Raw genomic sequence first — 18905 nt, 5'->3', positions numbered from 1 at the left:
ACTGCGTCGACCCACGCTGACGGCACCGTCCTGACCCACGGCGCCAGCACCGCCCTGACCCACGGCATCGGCGCTGCGTCGACCCACGCTGACGGCACCGTCCTGACCCACGGCGCCAGCACCGCCCTGACCCACGGCGTCGGCGCTGCGCCGACCCACGCTGACGGCACCATCCTGACCCACGGCATCGGCACTGCTCCGACCCATGGCACCACCACCACCCTGACCCACGGCATCGGCACTGCTCCGACCCACGGCATCGGTACTGCATCGACCCACGCTGACGGCACCATCCTGACCCACGGCATCGGCACTGCTCCGACCCACGGCACCAGCACCGCCCTGACCCACGGCATCGGCACTGCTCCGACCCACGGCACCAGCACCGCCCTGACCCACGGCATCGGCACCGCTCCGACCCACGGCGCCAGCACCGCCCTGACCCACGGCATCGGCGCTGCGCCGACCCACGCTGACGGCACCGCCCTGACCCACGGCATCGGGGCCGCCCCCCTGCCCCACCGCGCGGGGTCCCCGTCGGCCCCCGAAGCTGGGGGCCCCCCCCGCTGCCCCTCAGCGGTGCAACCCCCCCCGTGCTGCGGGGCCCTGGCAGAGGGGGGGACCCCCAGCCCCCCAGATGGCCCCGGCCCCCCCCGCGCCCCCCCCGGCCGGCGGCACAGTGGGGCCCAGCCGGTCGCCCGTCGCCCCAGCGGCCCCGCAGGGCGTGAGGTGGGGTCCTGAGCCCCCCCCCCCCCCGGCGCAATAAAGACCCTCTGATACCACCAAGGCCTGTCTGCGGCGATGGGGGGGGGGGGGGTTTGCGACCCACCGAGGCGGTGGGCGCTGCCGGGGGGGGGGGGGGGGGCCTGCTGCCCCCAAATGGAGGGGATTTGCCCCATAACGTGGGTGAGGCGACCCCCAGGACGGCAGAGAGACCCCGAAATGGGCAGATTCGCCCCAAAATGGGGCTGTTCCCTTGGGAATGGAGAATCCCACCCCAGAAAGTGGGGATTCACCCCAAAATGTGGCGCGTCCCCAGCCGCCCCCCACCCCCCAATAAACTCCCTGACACCCCCCCACCCCCCCCCCGTGTCCTGGCTGATTTCAGGAACAGACTTGGCGGGGGGGGGGGGGGGGGGCAAATAGTGTTTATTAACCTCCCCCATGACAGCGGGGGGGGGGGGGGATACAAAAGAGGGTGCAAGGAGGCCCCCCCCCCTCCCCAAAAAAATGCTAGAGTGACCTCCCGTGGCAAAATGCTGGAGGCAGCACCCCCATTCCCCCCCCCCCCCAATAAATACAGGCATAAATGGGGGGAGCGGCACCCTGACGCACCCCCCCCCCTCCCTAAAATAGGGGGCAAGAGGCTGCCCCCCCCCCCCATAAATACTGGAGTGGTTTGCGTTGGGCGGGGGCAGCGCCTGCCCCCCCCCCCCCCCAATCCAAGAGTGCTGGCACCACTGCGGGCAGCCCCTGCCCCCCCTCCCCCAAAAAATGTTGGGGGTAACACATTGTACCTGCCCCCCCCCCCCCCCAAAATGTTGGGGTAACACATTGTACCTGCCCTCCCCCCCCCCCAAAATGTTGGGGGTAACACATTGTACCTGCCCCCCAAAATACTGGGGGGGGGGGGGGGCGCAGCGCCCTGTCTCTCGCTGCGAACGCCGGGGTGCTGCACCCCCCTATCCCCCCCCCCCCCAAAACAAGAGGGCTGTTCTCTGACTTGGGGTGCAGACCCCCCCATTCCCCCCCCCCCCCAAAGACACTGGGGTGCCATACCCCCACTCCCCCCCCCCCCCCATAAACCTGGGGGGGGGGGGTGTGCCCCACACCGCAGCCACGAGGAGCGGCACCCCCCTTTCCCCCCAAAAGCGGGGTGCCCCCCCCCCCCGCCCCCCCCTTTCAGAGCGCCATAGAGGTGAGCTCGTGGGCCAGCCCCCCCTTGCGCGCCGGGGCCCCCCCCCCGTATTCCTGCAGCCCCTGCCGCAGCGTCACCAAAGCGGAAGCCAGGGCGGCGCGGTGGGGTCCCCGCGGCCCCCCCGGGAGCTGCAGCAAAAGGGTGGCCACCGCCGCCACCCCGTCCTCAGTAGGTTCCAGAGTCACCGGGCCGGCGCCGGCGGGAGGGGGGAGCGGGGTACCGGCGGGTCGGCGGCGGGGGGGGCCGGCGGGCGCCCCCCGCTCGAAGCAGACGGTGACTTTGGCGAAGGGGCGGCTGGCCATCTTGCTCATCTCCTGGAGGTGCCGGCGTTGCTCGTGGCGGGCGTCCAGCCCTTGCTTGGCTTTCCAGAGCAGGACGCAGAGGGCGAGGAAGAGGAAGAAGCAGGAGAAGAAGACGGAGAAGAAGACGAAGAGGTCGATGTGGGCCTGATCCTGGCGGAAGAAGAGCAGCCCCTGCGAGGGGCCGCCCCGCGGCCCCCCCACGCCCAGCAGCAGCAGGTAGAAGCGGCTGGATTTGAGGGGGTGCGAGGCGTGGGGGTAAGTCAGCACCAAGCGGTCCCGCACCCCCCGGACCACCAGCGCCGCCGCCGCTTCCCGCACCGTCAGGTAGGTGACCAGCCCGCCGGCGCGTTCTTCCCGCAGCCGCGTGGCGTTGCCGGCGCCGGGGTGGGGGGTCTGCAGGCGGACGACGTGGCGGCCGGTGGCGGGGTCGACGTCGACGGCGAAGGTGTCGTAGGCGGTGGAGACGAAGAGGTCGACGCCGCCGAAGGTGACGTCCAGCGTGATGCGGATGTCGACGTTGGTGAATTTGGGCTGGACGCCGAAGAGGACGGTGCGGCCGGGCCCGAGGTGCTGGAGTTGGGGTTGGTGGAAGCAGTTGCTCTGCGAGGTGGGGTCCAGGCAGTATTCCTGCTCCACCGCCATCAGCCGGTAGCACTGCTGACCGCCCACCGGGTGCCCGTGGAAGGAGTCGCGGCACTTGGCGCACTGAGGGGGGGGACACACGCGCACGGGGGCGTCAGCGCCGGAGCGGGGGAGTCGGGGTCGCGGGGACGAGAGCGGGAGCACGGGGAGAGCACGGGGACGACGGCACGAGGGCGCGGGGACGGCACAGGGACAACGGCACAAGGGCGCGGGGATGGCACAGGAACAACAGCACAGGGACAACAACACGAGGGCGCGGGGATGGCACGGGGACAACGGCACGAGGGTGCAGGGATGGCACGGGGACAACGGCACGAGGGCACGGGGATGGCACGGGGACAATGGCACGGGGACAACGGCACGAGGGCGCAGGGACAGCACAGGGACAATGGCACAAGGGCACGGGGATGGCACGGGAACAACAGCACAGGGACAACAACACGAGGGCGCGGGGATGGCACGGGGACAACGGCACGGGGACAACGGCACGAGGGCACAGGGATGGCACGGGGACAACGGCACGGGGACAACGGCACGAGGGCGCGGGGACGGCACGGGGACAACGGCACGGGGACAACGGCACAAGGGCGCAGGGACGGCACAGGGACAATGGCACAAGGGCACGGGGATGGCACGGGGACAACAGCACGAGGGTGCGGGGACGGCGCGGGGACAACAGCACAGGGACAACGGCACGAGGGTGCGGGGATGGCGTGGGGACGTCTGGCATGGGGACAACGGCACGAGGGCGCGGGGACGGCGCGGGGACGGCGCGGGGACACGTGGCTGCGGGGACGATGACGGCACGAGGGCACGGGGATGGCACAGGGACAACGGCACGAGGGTGCGGGGATGGCACAGGGACAACGGCACGGGGACAACGGCACGAGGGCGCAGGGATGGCACAGGGACAACGGCACGAGGGTGCGGGGATGGCGTGGGGACAGCTGGCGCGGGGACAACGGCACGAGGGCGTGGGGACAGCATGGGGACAACAGCACAGGGACAACGACACGAGGGCGTGGGGATGGCACAGGGACAATGGCACGAGGGCGCGGGGACGTCTGGCACGGGGACAACGGCACGAGGGCGTGGGGACGGCACGGGGACAACAGCACAGGGACAACGGCACGAGGGCGCGGGGATGGCACGGGGACAACGGCACAGGGACAACGGCACAAGGGCGCGGGGATGGCATGGGGACATCTGGCACGGGGACAACAGCACAGGGACAACGGCACGAGGGCGCGGGGACAGCACGGGGACAACGGCACGGGGACAACGGCACGGGGGCGCGGGGATGGCACGGGGACAACGGCACGAGGGTGCGGGGATGGCACAGGGACAACGGCACAAGGGTGCGGGGATGGCACGGGGACGTCTGGCACGGGGACAACGGCACGAGGGCGCGGGGACGGCGCGGGGACACGTGGCTGCGGGGATGATGACGGCACGAGGGCACGGGGATGGCACAGGGACAACGGCACGAGGGTGCGGGGATGGCACGGGGACAGCTGGCACGGGGACAACGGCACGAGGGCACGGGGATGGCACGGGGACAACAGCACAGGGACAACAGCACGAGGGCGCGGGGATGGCACAGGGACGTCTGGCACGGGGACAACGGCACGAGGGCACGGGGACGGCACGGGGACGGCACGGGGACACGTGGCTACGGGGACGACGACGGCACGAGGGCGCAGGGATGGCACGAGGACACGGGGATGGCACGGGGACACGGGGATGACACAGGGATGACAGGGGGATGACACAGGGATGACACGGGGACACGGGGATGGCACAAGGACACGGGGATGACACGGGGATGACACGGGGATGACACGGGGATGACACGGGGATGACACGGGGACACGCGGCTGCGGGGACAACGATGGCACGAGGGCACAGGGATGACACAGGGACACGCGGCTGGCACGAGGACACGGGGAGACGCGGCTGCGGGGACGACGACGGCACGAGGGCGCGGGGATGGCACGGGGACACGGGGATGGCACGGGGACACGCGGCTGCGGGGACGACGGGGACACAGGCGCTGGGACGTGGGAGGGGGGGACGTGGGGACACGGGGGTGTAAGAGGGGGTGCCGGTGCCGCGGTGCCGGTGCCGCGGTGCCGGTGCCGCGGTGCCGGAGCGCCGACCTGCTGCTTGTAGCAGTCCTTCTTGTCGGCGGGGCTGTTGCCCTGGCAGCTGCCCGTCTCGGTGTTGTTCTGGCAAGGACACCCCGTCCCGTCCAGCTCGTTGCACGTGTCCGCGTGGCCGTTGCACTGGCACCTGGGGGAACGCCACGCGGTGCTCGCACGAGGGGCCCCGCCTCGCACGAGGGCCCCGCCTCGCACGAGGGTCCGCACGTACTTGGTGCAGGCGCCGTCGAGCAAGAAGAAGCCGGGCCGGCAGCCGTCGCAGCGCTCGCCCACGCTGTTGTTCTGGCAGTTGACGCAGACGGCCGCCTCCTCGCTCGGCCCCTCCGACACCCACGTGGGGATCTGGGGGGCAGCGGGGTGGGTGGGGGGCACGGCGGCCCCACGGGAGGAACGGGGGGACCCCCCTCGCAGCGGGGGGCGGCGGCAGTGTGGGGGGGTGTCGGGTGAAGGGTGTGGGAGGTGGTGGGGCAGGGGGAAAGGGGGAGCGCTGGGACCCCCAGGATGTGGGGCAGGGGGAAACGGGGAGCCCCAGGACCCCCAGGATGTGGGGCAGGGGGAAACAGGGAGCCCCGGGACCCCCAGGATGTGGGGCAGGGGGAAATGGGGAGCCCCAGGACCCCCAGGATGTGGGGCAGGGGGAAATGGGGAGCCCCGGGATGTGGGGCAGGGGGAAATGGGGAGCCCCAGGACCCCCAGGATGTGGGGCAGGGGGAAACGGGGAGCCCCAGGACCCCCAGGATGTGGGACAGTGGGAAATGGGGACCCCCAGGATGTGGGGCAGGGGGAAACGGGGAGCCCCAGGACCCCCAGGATGTGGGACAGTGGGAAATGGGGACCCCCAGGATGTGGGGCAGGGGGAAAGGGGGAGCGCCGGGACCCCCAGGATGTGGGGCAGGGGGAAATGGGGAGCCCCAGGATGTGGGACAGTGGGAAATGGGGACCCCCAGGATGTGGGGCAGGGGGAAACGGGGAGCCCCAGGACCCCCAGGACGTGGGGCAGGGGGAAATGGGGACCCCCAGGATGTGGGGCAGGGGAAAATGGGGAGCCCCAGGACGCCCAGGATGTGGGGCAGGGCGAGACGGGACCCCTCAGGACGTGGGGCAGGCAAGCAGAATCCCTCCACCCCGTTGGCTGTGGGGCAGCCCACGGGGTCCCGTCTCCCCCCCGGGAAACCCCCAGCCCCACGCCGTGGGGGCACCCCACTGACCATGGCGGGCTCGAGGGGGAAACGGGCCGGGTCGCGGCGGGCGCGCTCGTACTCCTCCCGCGAGATGCAGACGGCGGCGTTGTGGCGGCAGAAGCTGCGGCAGGGTCTGCACGAGCCCCCCGCCCGCGCCGAGCCCACGAAGAGGGGCCGGCACCGCTCGCACTGCGGGCCCTGCCGTGGGGGGCACGCTCAGCTGGGGCTGCAGCCTGCCCCACAACCTCCTTGACGTGCCCCATAGCCCCCCGACCTCCCGCCCCACATCTCCCCCAGTACCGTCCCGCAAACCCCCAACCCTGCCCCACAACCTCCTTTATGTGCCCCATAGCCCCCTACCTCCCGCCCCACATCTCCCCCAAATAGCTCCCACAAACGCCCAACCCTGCCCCACAACCTCCTTGACGTGCCCCATCGCCCCCCGACCTCCCGCCCCACATCTCCCCCAAATACCATCCCACAAACGCCCAACCCTGCCCCACAACCTCCTTGACGTGCCCCATAGCCCCCCGACCTCCCGCCCCACATCCTTCCCAGCTCCCTCCCCACACCCCTGCCCCACGCAGCCCCCCCAATACCATCCCACAAACCCCCACCCCTGCCCCACAACCTCCTTGACGTGCCCCATAGCCCCCCGACCTCCTGCCCCACAACCTCCTTTACGTGCCCCATAGCCCCCCAACCTCCTGCCCCACAACCTCCTTGACGTGCCCCATAGCCCCCCGACCTCCCGCCCCACATCCCTGCCCCACGCAGCCCCCCCAATACCATCCCACAAACCCCCAACCCTGCCCCACAACCTCCTTGATGTGCCCCATAGCCCCCCGACCTCCCGCCCCACATCTCCCCCAGTACCGTCCCGCAAACCCCCAACCCTGCCCCACAACCTCCTTGACGTGCCCCATCGCCCCCCGACCTCCCTGCCCCACACAGCCCCCCCAAATACCATCCCACAAACCCCCAACCCTGCCCCACAACCTCCTTGACGTGCCCCATAGCCCCCCTACCTCCTGCCCCACATCCCTGCCCCACGCAGCCCCCCCAATACCATCCCACAAACGCCCAACCCTGCCCCACAACCTCCTTGACGTGCCCCATAGCCCCCCGACCTCCTGCCCCACAACCTCCTTGACGTGCCCCATCGCCCCCCGACCTCCCGCCCCACATCTCCCCCAAATACCATCCCACAAACCCCCAACCCTGCCCCACAACCTCCTTGACGTGCCCCATAGCCCCCCGACCTCCTGCCCCACAACCTCCTTGACGTGCCCCATCGCCCCCCGACCTCCCGCCCCACATCTCCCCCAAATACCATCCCACAAACCCCCAACCCTGCCCCACAACCTCCTTTATGTGCCCCATAGCCCCCCTACCTCCCGCCCCACATCCTTCCCAGCTCCCTCCCCACACCCCTGCCCCACACAGCCCCCCCAAATACCATCCCACAAACCCCCACCCCTGCCCCACAACCTCCTTGACGTGCCCCATAGCCCCCCGACCTCCTGCCCCACATCCCTGCCCCACGCAGCCCCCCCAATACCATCCCACAAACCCCCACCCCTGCCCCACAACCTCCTTGACGTGCCCCATAGCCCCCCGACCTCCTGCCCCACAACCTCCTTGACGTGCCCCATAGCCCCCCGACCTCCCGCCCCACATCCTTCCCAGCTCCCTCCCCACACCCCTGCCCCACGCAGCCCCCCCCCAAATACCGTCCCGCAACCCCCCCGCCGTGCCCCACAGCCGCCCCACCTTGGTGTTGTTGAAGCACTGGAGGCAGTGGTCGCGGGCGGCGGGGTCTCGGCACTGGCTGTGCCCGTTGCACTGGCACTGCACGGAGCAGTTGTGCCCCACGTAGCCGAAATGGCAGCGGCAGCGGTTGGGTTCCACGCACGTCCCGTTCACGCAGCCCTGCTCGCACACCGGCCGGCACAGCCCCGTGGCGCTGCGAGGAGGGCTCGCACGGGGGGCACGGGGGGGGGAGAGGGGCACGAGGGGGGTGCCCCTCGCACGCCCAAACCCGCTTCCCCCCCACCCCGGCGCCGTCTGGCGCGTGCGAACCCGCTCACGAGTTCGCACGGGGCGCCTCGCGTGCGACACTGGCGACCCGCGCGCTCACGGGGCTCGCTCGCACGAGAAGCGGAGGGTGGTGGTGGGGTGGCGGTGGGGGGGGGGTTACCGCGGTCGCGCGAAAGTCCCCGAAAGCTCAGGCGGGTCACTCGGCGCCGCTCGTGCGACGCCCTCGTGCAAGCTCGTGCGACGCCCTCGTGCAAGCTCACGGGGGGCCGCTCGCTCTGTGCGCGCAGCGGAGCCGGCGCAAGACCCTGCGGCCGCACGCTTAAAAATGGGGGGGGGGGGGGTGTGGATTCACGCCGGCCCCCCCCCTCGCACGCCCACTCACTTGTCCAGCGTGTAGCCGCTCTTGCACGCGCAGCGGTAGCCGTGGGGGAGGTCGCGGCAGTCCTGGGTCTCGTTGCAGTCGTGGTGCCCGTTGAGACACTCGTTTTCGGGGGGGCAGCCCAGGAAAGCCCACTCCGCCTCCGCCCCGCACGCCTGCGCCAGCCCTGGGGCGGCAGGAGAGGGGCTGGGGGAAAACGGGGCTTCGCCTGCTCCGTAACGCCTCCCCCCCGCCCAGGCACCCCGCTGCCCCCCCCCCGAGCACCCCAAAACCCCCCCCCAGCCCCCTGTCCCACGCCAGGCACCTATAGCCCACCCCAGGCACCCCAAAACCCACCCCAAGCACCCCATAGCCCACCCCAGGCACCCCATACCTGCCAAAAACGTCCCACAGCCCACCCCAGGCACCCTATAGCCCACCCCAGGCACCCCACTGCCCCTCCAAGCACCCTAAAACCCAGCCCCCTGTCCCACGCACCCCACAACCCACCCCAGGCACCCCAAAACCCACCCCAGGCACCCCATACCTGCCAAAAACGTCCCACAGCCCACCCTCAGGCACCCCACGGCCCCCCTCAAGCACCCCAAAACACACCCGCAGCCCCCTGTCCCACCCCAGGCACCCCATACCTGCCAAAACCACCCCACAGCCCACCCCAGGCACCCCAAAACCCACCCCAGGCACCCCATAGCCCACCCCAGGCACCCCATACCTGCCAAAAACATCCCACAGCCCACCCCAGGCACCCCACAGCCCCCCCCCAGCACCCCATAACCCACCCCAGGCACCCCACAGCCCCCCCCCAGCACCCCATAACCCGCCCCAGGCACCCCACAGCCCCCCCCCAGCACCCCATAACCCACCCCAGGCACCCCACAGCCCACCCTCAGGCATCCCACAGCCCCCCCAGGCACCCCACTGCCCCCCTCAAGCACCCCAAACCCCCCCCCCGCCCCCTGTCCCACCCCAGGCACCCCAAAACCCACCCCAGGCACCCCATAGCCCACCCCAGGCACCCCATACCTGCCAAAAACGTCCCACAGCCCACCCTCAGGCACCCCACGGCCCCCCTCAAGCACCCCAAAACACACCCGCAGCCCCCTGTCCCACCCCAGGCACCCCATAGCCCACCCCAGGCACCCCATACCTGCCAAAAAACGTCCCACAGCCCACCCCAGGCACCCCAAAACCCACCCCAGGCACCCCACAGCCCACCCCAGGCACCCCATACCTGCCAAAACCACCCCCCAGCCCACCCCAGGCACCCCACGGCCCCCCCCCCCCCCCAGCACCCCACAACCCACCCCAGGCACCCCACAGCCCACCCCGTAGACCCTAAAACCCACCGCGCGGACCCCACAGCCCGCTCCAACCACCCCATCCCCACCCAGGCCCACCACAGCCCCCCCCCCCGAGTCGAGCCCCCCCCATCCCCAGCGTACCGTGGCGGGGGCCGTGGAGACCCCCCTCCAGGCAGCGGCCGCTGCCGTTGTGCCCGCGGCGGGCGCACCAGCCGCAGCGGGGCTGGCGGAGGCAGCGGGAACATTGGGGGGCTCCGGCGCAGGCGGGGGTGCAGCTTTCGGCCCCCCGCAACAGCCGCCCGCACGCTCCGGCCGCGCAGCGCAGGGGGACGTAGCTGGGGCTCATGCACTGGGGGGGGGGGGAAGGAAGTCAGGGGGGGTCCCTGTGTGCCCCCCAAAACCCCCCCCCCCCATGGACCCCCAGCCTGCCCCCGGCCCCCCCGCCCCATAACCCACCCCGAGCACCCCATACCTCTCCCCCCAGTCACCCCCCGATGCTGTGGCACCCCCAACTCCCCCCATACACCCCACAACGGGGGACCTGAAGACCCCCACACTCGGACCCCCAAAGCCTCCCCATCTCCCCCAAACCCCCGACACCCTACAGCTGGACCCCCCCAAGACCCCCAAACTCAGCCCCCCAGACCTCCCTACCCCTCGAGTGCCCCCCCACACCCCCATACACCCCACAACCGGTCCCCCAAGACCCCCAAACTCAGACCCCCAGACCTCTGTACCCCTCGAGTGCCCCCCCACACCCCCATAAACCCCACAACCGGTCCCCCAAGACCCCCAAACTCAGCCCCCCAGACCTCCCTGCCCCTCGAGTGCCCCCCCATACCCCCATACACCCCACAATGGGGGACCTTAAGACCCCCATACCCACCCCCCCAGATCTCCCTGTCTCCCCTAACCCCCCCCAACTTGTCCCCCACGTCCCCCTACTCAGCCCCCCAGACCTCCCTACCCCTCGTGTGCCCCCCCCACACCCCCATCCACCCCACAACCGGTCCCCCAAGACCCCCATACCCACCCCCCCAGACCTCCCTGTCTCCCCTAGCCCCCCAAACTCAGCCCCCCAGACCTCTGTACCCCTCGAGTGCCCCCCCACACCCCCATACACCCCACAACCGGTGCCCCAAGACCCCCAAACTCAGCCCCCCAGACCTCCCTACCCATCAAGTGCCCCCCCATACCCCCATACACCCCCTAACGGGGGACCTTAAGACCCCCATACCCACCCCCCCAGATCTCCCTGTCTCCCCTAACCCCCCCCAACTTGTCCCCCACGTCCCCCTACTCAGCCCCCCAGACCTCCCTGTCTCCCCTAACCCCCCAAACTCAGCCCCCCAGACCTCTCTACCCCTCGTGTGCCCCCCCACACCCCCATACACCCCACAACTGGTCCCCCAAGACCCCCAAACTCAGCCCCCCAGACCTCCCTACCCCTCGAGTGCCCCCCCACACCCCCATACACCCCACAACCGGTGCCCCAAGACCCCCAAACTCAGACCCCCAGCCCTCCCTACCCCTTGAGTGCCCCCCCCACACCCCCATACACCCCACAACCGGTCCCCCAAGACCCCCAAACTCAGACCCCCAGACCTCTGTACCCCTCGAGTGCCCCCCCACACCCCCATCCACCCCACAACCGGTCCCCCAAGACCCCCATACCCACCCCCCCAGACCTCCCTGTCTCCCCTAGCCCCCCAAACTCAGCCCCCCAGACCTCTGTACCCCTCGAGTGCCCCCCCACACCCCCATACACCCCACAACCGGTGCCCCAAGACCCCCATACTCAGCCCCCCAGACCTCCCTGTCTCCCCTAACCCCCCCCAACTTGTCCCCCACGTCCCCCTACTCAGCCCCCCAGACCTCCCTACCCCTCGTGTGCCCCCCCACACCCCCATACACCCCACAACCGGTCCCCTAGCCCCCCAAACTCAGCCCCCCAGACCTCTGTACCCCTCGAGTGCCCCCCCACACCCCCATATACCCCACAACAGGGGACCTTAAGACCCCCAAACTCAGCCCCCCAGCCCTCCCTGTCTCCCCTAGCCCCCCAAACTCAGCCCCCCAGCCCTCCCTGTCTCCCCTAACCCCCCAAACTCACCCCCCCGGCCCTCCCTACCCCTCGAGTGCCCCCCCCCCCACCCCAAAAGCCCCCCCACCTGCTGCAGGCTGACGCTCCAGACGCAGTGCTGCCAGCCCCCGTCGGCCCCCTTGGAGGCCAGGCAGAGCGGGCAGGAGCTGTGGTTGTGGCAGGGCGTGGGGCAGGGCAGGGGGGGCGACGATTCCACGGGCATGGGGGAGACGTTGAGCAGCGAGTGGCTGAAGCAGGTCCAGTCGTAGGTGGGCTGCACGCTCAGGATGCGGCGGGTCTCGCCTGGGGGGGGGCGGAGAGAGAGAGGGGCTGCGGGGGTGTCCGGCGCTGCGACCCCCAGCCTGGGGGGAGGTCTCGGGGCAGAGCCCCCGCCGCGGCTCAGCCCCATCTGGCACCCCCGGATCTCGGCCCGCTGCACCCCACTCCCAGCCCCGCTGCACCCCACTCCTACCCCATTGCACCCCCTGATCTTGGCCCCATTGCACCCCACTCCCAGCCCATTGCACCCCCTGATTTTGGCCCCATTGCCCCCCACTCCCACCACATTGCACCCCCTGATCTTGGCCCCATTGCACCCCACTGTCAGCCCCATTGCACCCCACTCCCACCCCATCACACCTCCTAATCCCGGCCCCACTGCACCCCACTCCCACCCCATTACACCCCCTGACCTTGGCCCCATTGCACCCCATTCCCAGCCCCATTGCACCCTCTGATCTTGGCCCCATTGCACCCCACTGTCAGCCCCACTGCACCCCACTCCCACCCCATTACACCTCCTAATCCTGGCCCCACTGCACCCCAATCCCACCCCATTGCACCCCCTGATTTTGGCCCCATTACACCTCCTGATCTTGGCCCCACTGCACCCCACTCCCAGCCCCACCACCCCTCCTGATCTTTGTCCCACAGCACCCCACTCCCAGCCCCATTACACCCCCTGATCTTGGCCCCATTACACCCTTGGTCTCAGCCCCACTGCACCCCACTCCCACCCCATTGCACCCCCTGATCTTGGCTCCGTTGCCCCTCCTGATCTTCGCCCCATTGCACCCCACTCCCAGCCCCACTGCACCCCCTGACCTTGGCCCCACTGCACCCCATTCCCAGCCCCATTGCACCCCCTAATCTTGGCCCCATTACACCCTCGGTCTCAGCCCCACTGCCCCCCACTCCCACCCCATTACACCTCCTAATCCCGGCCCCACTGCCCCCCACTCCCACCCCATTGCACCCCACTCCCAGCCCCCTTGCCCCTCCTGATTGTCCCCCCATTGCACCCCACTCCCAGCCCCACTGCCCCCCACTCCCACCCCATTACACCTCCTAATCCCACCCCCACTGCACCCCACTCCCAGACCCATTGCACCCCCTAATCTTGGCCCCATTACACCCTCGGTCTCAGCCCCACTGCCCCCCACTCCCACCCCATTACACCTCCTAATCCCGGCCCCACTGCCCCCCACTCCCAGCCCCACTGCCCCTCCTGATCTTCTCCCCCCAGCACCCCACTCCCAGCCCCATTGCACCCCACTCCCAGCCCCACTGCCCCTCCTGATCTTCCCCCCACTGCACCCTCAGTCTGAGCCGCACTGCCCCCCACTCCCACCCCATTACACCTCCTAATCCCAGCCCCACTGCACCCCACTCCCAGACCCATTGCACCCCCTGACCTTGGCCCCATTGCACCCCATTCCCAGCCCCATTGCACCCCCTAATCTTGGCCCCATTACACCCTCGGTCTCAGCCCCACTGCCCCCCACTCCCACCCCATTACACCTCCTAATCCTGGCCCCACTGCCCCCCACTCCCACCCCATTGCACCCCACTCCCAGCCCCCTTGCCCCTCCTGATTGTCCCCCCATTGCACCCCACTCCCAGCCCCATTGCACCCCCTGATCTTGGCCCCGCTGCACCCCACTCTCAGCCCCATTACACCCCCTGATCTCGGCTCCATTGCCCCCCACTCCCAGCCCCACTACCCCTCCTGATCTTCCCCCCACTGCACCCCACTCCCACCCCATTACACCTCCTAATCCCGGCCCCACTGCCCCCCACTCCCAGCCCCATTGCACCCCCTGATCTCGGCCCCACTGCACCCCACTCCCAGCCCCGCCGCCCCCCACTCCCAGCCCCATTACACCCCCTGATCTTGGCCCCATTACACCCTCGGTCTCAGCCCCACTGCCCCCCACTCCCAGCCCCACTACCCCTCCTGATCTTGGCCCCACTGCCCCCCACTCCCACCCCATTACACCCCCTGATCTCGGCCCCACTGCACCCCACTCCCACCACATTGCACCCCCTGATTTTGGCCCCACTGCCCCCCACTCCCACCCCACTACCCCTCCTGATCTTCCCCCCACTGCACCCTCAGTCTCAGCCCCACTGCACCCCCTGATCTCAGCCCCTCTGCCCCCCACTCCCAGCCCCACTGCCCCCCACTCCCACCCCATCACACCTCCTAATCCCAGCCCCACTGCACCCCACTCCCAGACCCATTGCACCCCCTAATCTTGGCCCCATTACACCCTCGGTCTCAGCCCCACTGCCCCCCACTCCCAGCCCCATTACACCTCCTAATCCCGGCCCCACTGCCCCCCACTCCCACCCCATTGCACCCCACTCCCAGCCCCCTTGCCCCTCCCGATTGTCCCCCCATTGCACCCCACTCCCAGCCCCATTGCACCCCCTGATCTCAGCCCCTCTGCCCCCCACTCCCAGCCCCACTGCCCCCCACTCCCACCCCATTGCACCCCCTGACCTTGGCCCCATTGCACCCCACTCCCAGCCCCACTGCACCCCACTCCCACCCCATCACACCTCCTAATCCCGGCCCCACTGCCCCCCACTCCCAGCCCCATTGCACCCCCTGATCTCGGCCCCTCTGCCCCCCACTCCCACCCCCCTCGCCCACGGCTCCCGTACCGGTGCGCTTGAACTGCCTCGTCCACATGCATTTTCCGGAGGCGGTGCACTTGGCGCAGTCGGACGCCTCGCACGACACCTCGGAGCAGTTGGCGGCGGCGAAGATCTCCCGCTGGTTGATGCGACAGTCGTTCTCCGACGTGCAGCTGCCGCCGCTGCCGATGCAGGCGCCCTCCGGGCAGTTGGTGCACCACTTGCACTGCGGGGGGGGCTGGGGGGGGGCAAAAACGGGGGGCGAGGTGAGGTGGGGGTCCGGGGTGTCGGGGGTCCCATCGTGCCCCGACGCTTACCGGGGTGCCCCGGCGCAGGGCACGGGGGTGCCGAGCCAGGCACTCGCTGCAGGTCCGCAGGCGCCGGCAGTCCTCGGGGGAACGGGGTGTCGGGGAGCAAGCGGCCGGCCCCGGGTTGCAACCCAACCTTGGGGGGGGGGGGGCATTTGCATCTCATTTGCACGCTCCGCCCCCCCGCCCCACCCTGTAGAGCCTTCAAGCCTAATTCATACCTCCAGCCCGCAGCGCCCCGTACGCCCCCCATACCCCCTCTCGGCTCCCCCAGACCCACCCTGCCCTCGCTCTCCAAACTCCATTGCCCCTGTACCCCCCCCCGAGACCCCAGACCCACCCTGCCCTCGCTCTCCAAACTCCATTGCCCCCTGTACCCCCCCCGAGACCCCCAAGACCCCAGACCCACCCTGCCCTCGCTCTCCAAACTCCACTGCCCCCTGTACCCCCCCCAAGACCCCGAGACCCCAGACCCACCCTGCCCTCACTCTCCAAACTCCATTGCCCCTATACCCCCCACCCCGAGACCCCGAGACCCCAGACCCACCCTGCCCTCGCTCTCCAAACTCCATTGCCCCCTGTACCCCCCACCCCAAGACCCCCAGACCCCAGACCCACCCTGCCCTCGCTCTCCAAACTCCATTACCCCCTGTACCCCCCCCGAGACCCCCACTCACCGCTCGGCGGCATCGGCGGACAGGCAGCCGCCGTGGCACCAGGAGCAGGCAGCGCCCGAGCGGTTGCAAGCCTCGGGGCCGGGCAGGGAGAGGCAGGGGTCCGCGGGCAACCGCAGGGCCGACAGCCGCCCCAGGGCCACCCCGTTGAAGCCCCCCGAGACGTAGACCCGACCTCCCGCCACCGCCACTGCGTGGGCCACCGACCGGTTCATGGGCTCGCCCACCACCGCCAGCTCTGGGGACAGAACGACAAGACGGACGGGGGGACAGAATCAGTCCTGGGGTCCCCCCCAGCCCCTCTGGGGTCCCCCCTGCCCCTTTGGGGTCCCCCCAGCCCCTCTGGGGTCCCCCCAACCCCTCTGGGGTCCCCCCAGCCCTGGGCTGCAGTCCCTTCCCCGGGGAGTACCCGCTCCCCTGAGCGTTTCGGAGACTCCAATCCCGTTTGTAGGGTCCCCAGCCCCGTTCCCCCCCCCCCCCCAGTAGTGGGGGTGCAGTCCCACCCCGAAGGTTTGGGGGTCCCCTCCCCGTCTTGGGGTGCCCAGCGCTCACCGGTGTGGGGGGGCAGCACCCAGGCGTTGCAGCGCAGCTGGTAGAGCAGCAGCTGGTTGCTGAAGTCGTGCGTCTCCGTCCGGCCCCCCAGGACCACCATCACGTCCCCCACCACCGCTGCCGCGTGGAAGAAAGTGGGCAGGGGCTGGGGGGGGGGACGACGGACACACGGGGGTCACCGAGGGGACCCCCACATCCCCCAAAAGCCCCGCGTGCCCTAATGCCAAACAGATGCCCCTTACGTGCCCCCCCCCAAATGCTCCGCGGACGTCCCACCGCTCCCCTCCAGCACCCCACGGACGCGCCCAACGCGTCCCTAATACCCTAGAGATGCCCCCAGGCACCCCTCAAAGACCCCCTGACCCCCCCAAAGGCCCTCTCCCCCCCCCCCCCCCCCCTCACCTTGCGACCCTGGGAGGGGGCGAGGAGGCTCCAGGTGAGGTTGGGGCAGTAGAGGCTGTAGAGCTCCGGAGAAGCCGAGACGCTCTCCACGTGGAAGCGGTGGCCCCCGAAGACGTAGACGGCGTCCGTGTCCTCGTGGTAGACGGCCGAGTGGCCGTAGAGACCTGGGGGGGGGGCGGTGAGATGGGGGGGGGTCCCAGCCCCATTAGCGGGGGGGTACCGGCTTGGCACCCCTTATTGTAAGGATTTGGGAGGTCCCAGCCCCGTTACCTGGGGGTCCCAGCTCGCTACCCGCCCCCCCCTCCCACCATCTAGACCCAGAATCGCCGATACCTGTGGGGGGGGTCCCGGATTGCTGGCCCACCTCCCAGCTCTCCGTCTCCACCCGATACTCCAGCAGTTTCTTGTTGAAGCCGTTTTCGGGCGAGTACCCCCCGATGAGCAGCAGCGAGGTCCCGCGCCGGGGGGTCAGCGTGTGCCCCGCCACCGCCGGCAGCAGCGGGTCCTGGCGGGGTCGGTGCGGGGAGGGGGCTTCAAGTGACACCGAGCCCCCCCTCCCCACCCCAGCGGTTCGGCACGGGGGGTCCCTACCTGCTCCTGCCGCCACTGCAGCGTGGTGAGGTTGAGCACCCAGGCGTCGCTGGCCACCCCCGCGGCCGTCAGCCCCCCCAGCACCAGCATGGCGCGGCGGGCGGGCAGGGGGGCGGCCGCGTGGAAGTAGCGGGGCGAGGGGCCGGGACCCCCGTCTTCCGCCCCTGCCAGCATCTGGGTCCAGTGGCGCTCGGGGATGGAGTATCTGCGGCGGAAGGAGGGGAGCGGGCAGAGTAAAGGGGATCCGCGGGGAGGGGCCTGGGCGAGGTCAGGGTGTGGCCGGGGCGGGGCCTGCTGACCTGTAGACGTTTCCCAGCAGCCCCTGGGGTAGCGAGAGCCCCCCAAACATCCAGAGCGTCCCCTCCGGACCCTCCACCAGGCTGTGGCCCAGGCGGTGCAGGAATCGGCTGGCTGTGTCCTGGGGGGGGGCACGGGGAGAGGGAGGGGGGCTCAGCCCCGGGAGGGGTCGGGGGGGGCGGTGGGGAGCAATAGGGGTGGTCCTGGGGGGGGTGTTGGGGGGTCTATGGGGCACTGGGGGGCGATGGGGGCGGTCCTGGGGGGGAATGGGGGGTCTATGGGGCACTGGGGGGCGATGGGGGCAGTCCTGGGGGGTGTCAGGGGTCTATAGGGCACTGAGGGACAATGGGGGCGGTCCTGGGGGGGAATGGGGGGGTCTATGGGGCGCTGGGGGGTGATGGGGGTGGTCCTGGGGTGGTATTGGGGGGTCTATGGGGCACTGGGGGGTGATGGGGGTGGTCCTGGGGGGGTGTCAGGGGTCTATAGGGAACTGGGAGACAATAGGGGTGGTCCTGGGGGAGGATGGGGGGTCTATGGGGCACTGGGGGGTGATGGGGGTGGTCCTGGGGTGGTATCGGGGGGTCTATGGGGCACTGGGGGGCGATGGGGGCAGTCCTGGGGGGGTGTCAGGGGTCTATAGGGCACTTGGGAGGTGATGGGGGTGGTCCTGGGGGGGAATGGGGGGTCTATGGGGCACTGGGGGATGATGGGGGTGGTCCTGGGGTGGTATTGGGGGGTCTATGGGGCACTGGGGGGTGATAGGAGTGGTCCTGGGGGGGGATGGGGGGGTCTATGGGGCACTGGGGGGTGATAAGGGTGGTCCTGGGGGGTTATCAGGGGTCTATGGGGCACTGGGGGGTGATGGGGGTGGTCCTGGGGGGTTATTAGGGGTCCATGGGGCATTAAGGGACAATGGGGGCAGTCCTGAGGGGGGGTATCGGGGGTCTATGGGGCACTGAGGGATGATGGGGGCGGTCCTGGGGGGGAATGGGGGGTCTATGGGGCACTGGGGGGCGACGGGGGCAGTTCTGGGGGGATACTGGGGTCTATTGGGCACCGGGGAAGGAGACAAGGGCCCCCCCCAGCCCTGTGGGGCAGGATCCGTGGGGACAGAAGGGGGATCTGGGGGATTCCAGCCCCTGAGGGCTCCC

The 18905-nt window shown here is 70.2% G+C and overlaps 1 protein-coding gene across 1 annotated transcript in view; it reads right to left on the bottom strand.

Annotated features, from left to right (window-relative positions):
* Positions 1 to 1902: 1902 nt before the first annotated feature.
* Positions 1903 to 18905, bottom strand: part of MEGF8 (multiple EGF like domains 8) — a 39816-nt gene continuing 22813 nt past the window's right edge. The window contains exons 25-40 of the mRNA XM_075018760.1: positions 17757 to 17878; positions 17458 to 17662; positions 17200 to 17371; positions 16867 to 17030; positions 16465 to 16609; positions 15916 to 16150; positions 15248 to 15374; positions 14958 to 15168; positions 12097 to 12311; positions 10067 to 10274; positions 8628 to 8790; positions 7979 to 8171; positions 6233 to 6403; positions 5236 to 5366; positions 5022 to 5154; positions 1903 to 2925 (exon numbers count right to left, since the gene is read on the bottom strand). Of these exons, the coding sequence (XP_074874861.1) occupies positions 1903 to 2925; positions 5022 to 5154; positions 5236 to 5366; positions 6233 to 6403; positions 7979 to 8171; positions 8628 to 8790; positions 10067 to 10274; positions 12097 to 12311; positions 14958 to 15168; positions 15248 to 15374; positions 15916 to 16150; positions 16465 to 16609; positions 16867 to 17030; positions 17200 to 17371; positions 17458 to 17662; positions 17757 to 17878 (3618 nt within the window). The remainder of the gene's footprint in view (positions 2926 to 5021; positions 5155 to 5235; positions 5367 to 6232; positions 6404 to 7978; positions 8172 to 8627; positions 8791 to 10066; positions 10275 to 12096; positions 12312 to 14957; positions 15169 to 15247; positions 15375 to 15915; positions 16151 to 16464; positions 16610 to 16866; positions 17031 to 17199; positions 17372 to 17457; positions 17663 to 17756; positions 17879 to 18905) is intronic.

Source organism: Buteo buteo, chromosome 31, assembly GCF_964188355.1.
Source record: "Buteo buteo chromosome 31, bButBut1.hap1.1, whole genome shotgun sequence".
NCBI classification, from domain to species: domain Eukaryota; kingdom Metazoa; phylum Chordata; class Aves; order Accipitriformes; family Accipitridae; genus Buteo; species Buteo buteo.
Note: the sequence above shows the minus strand (reverse complement) of the source record. Positions and strands in the feature narration are given on the sequence as shown.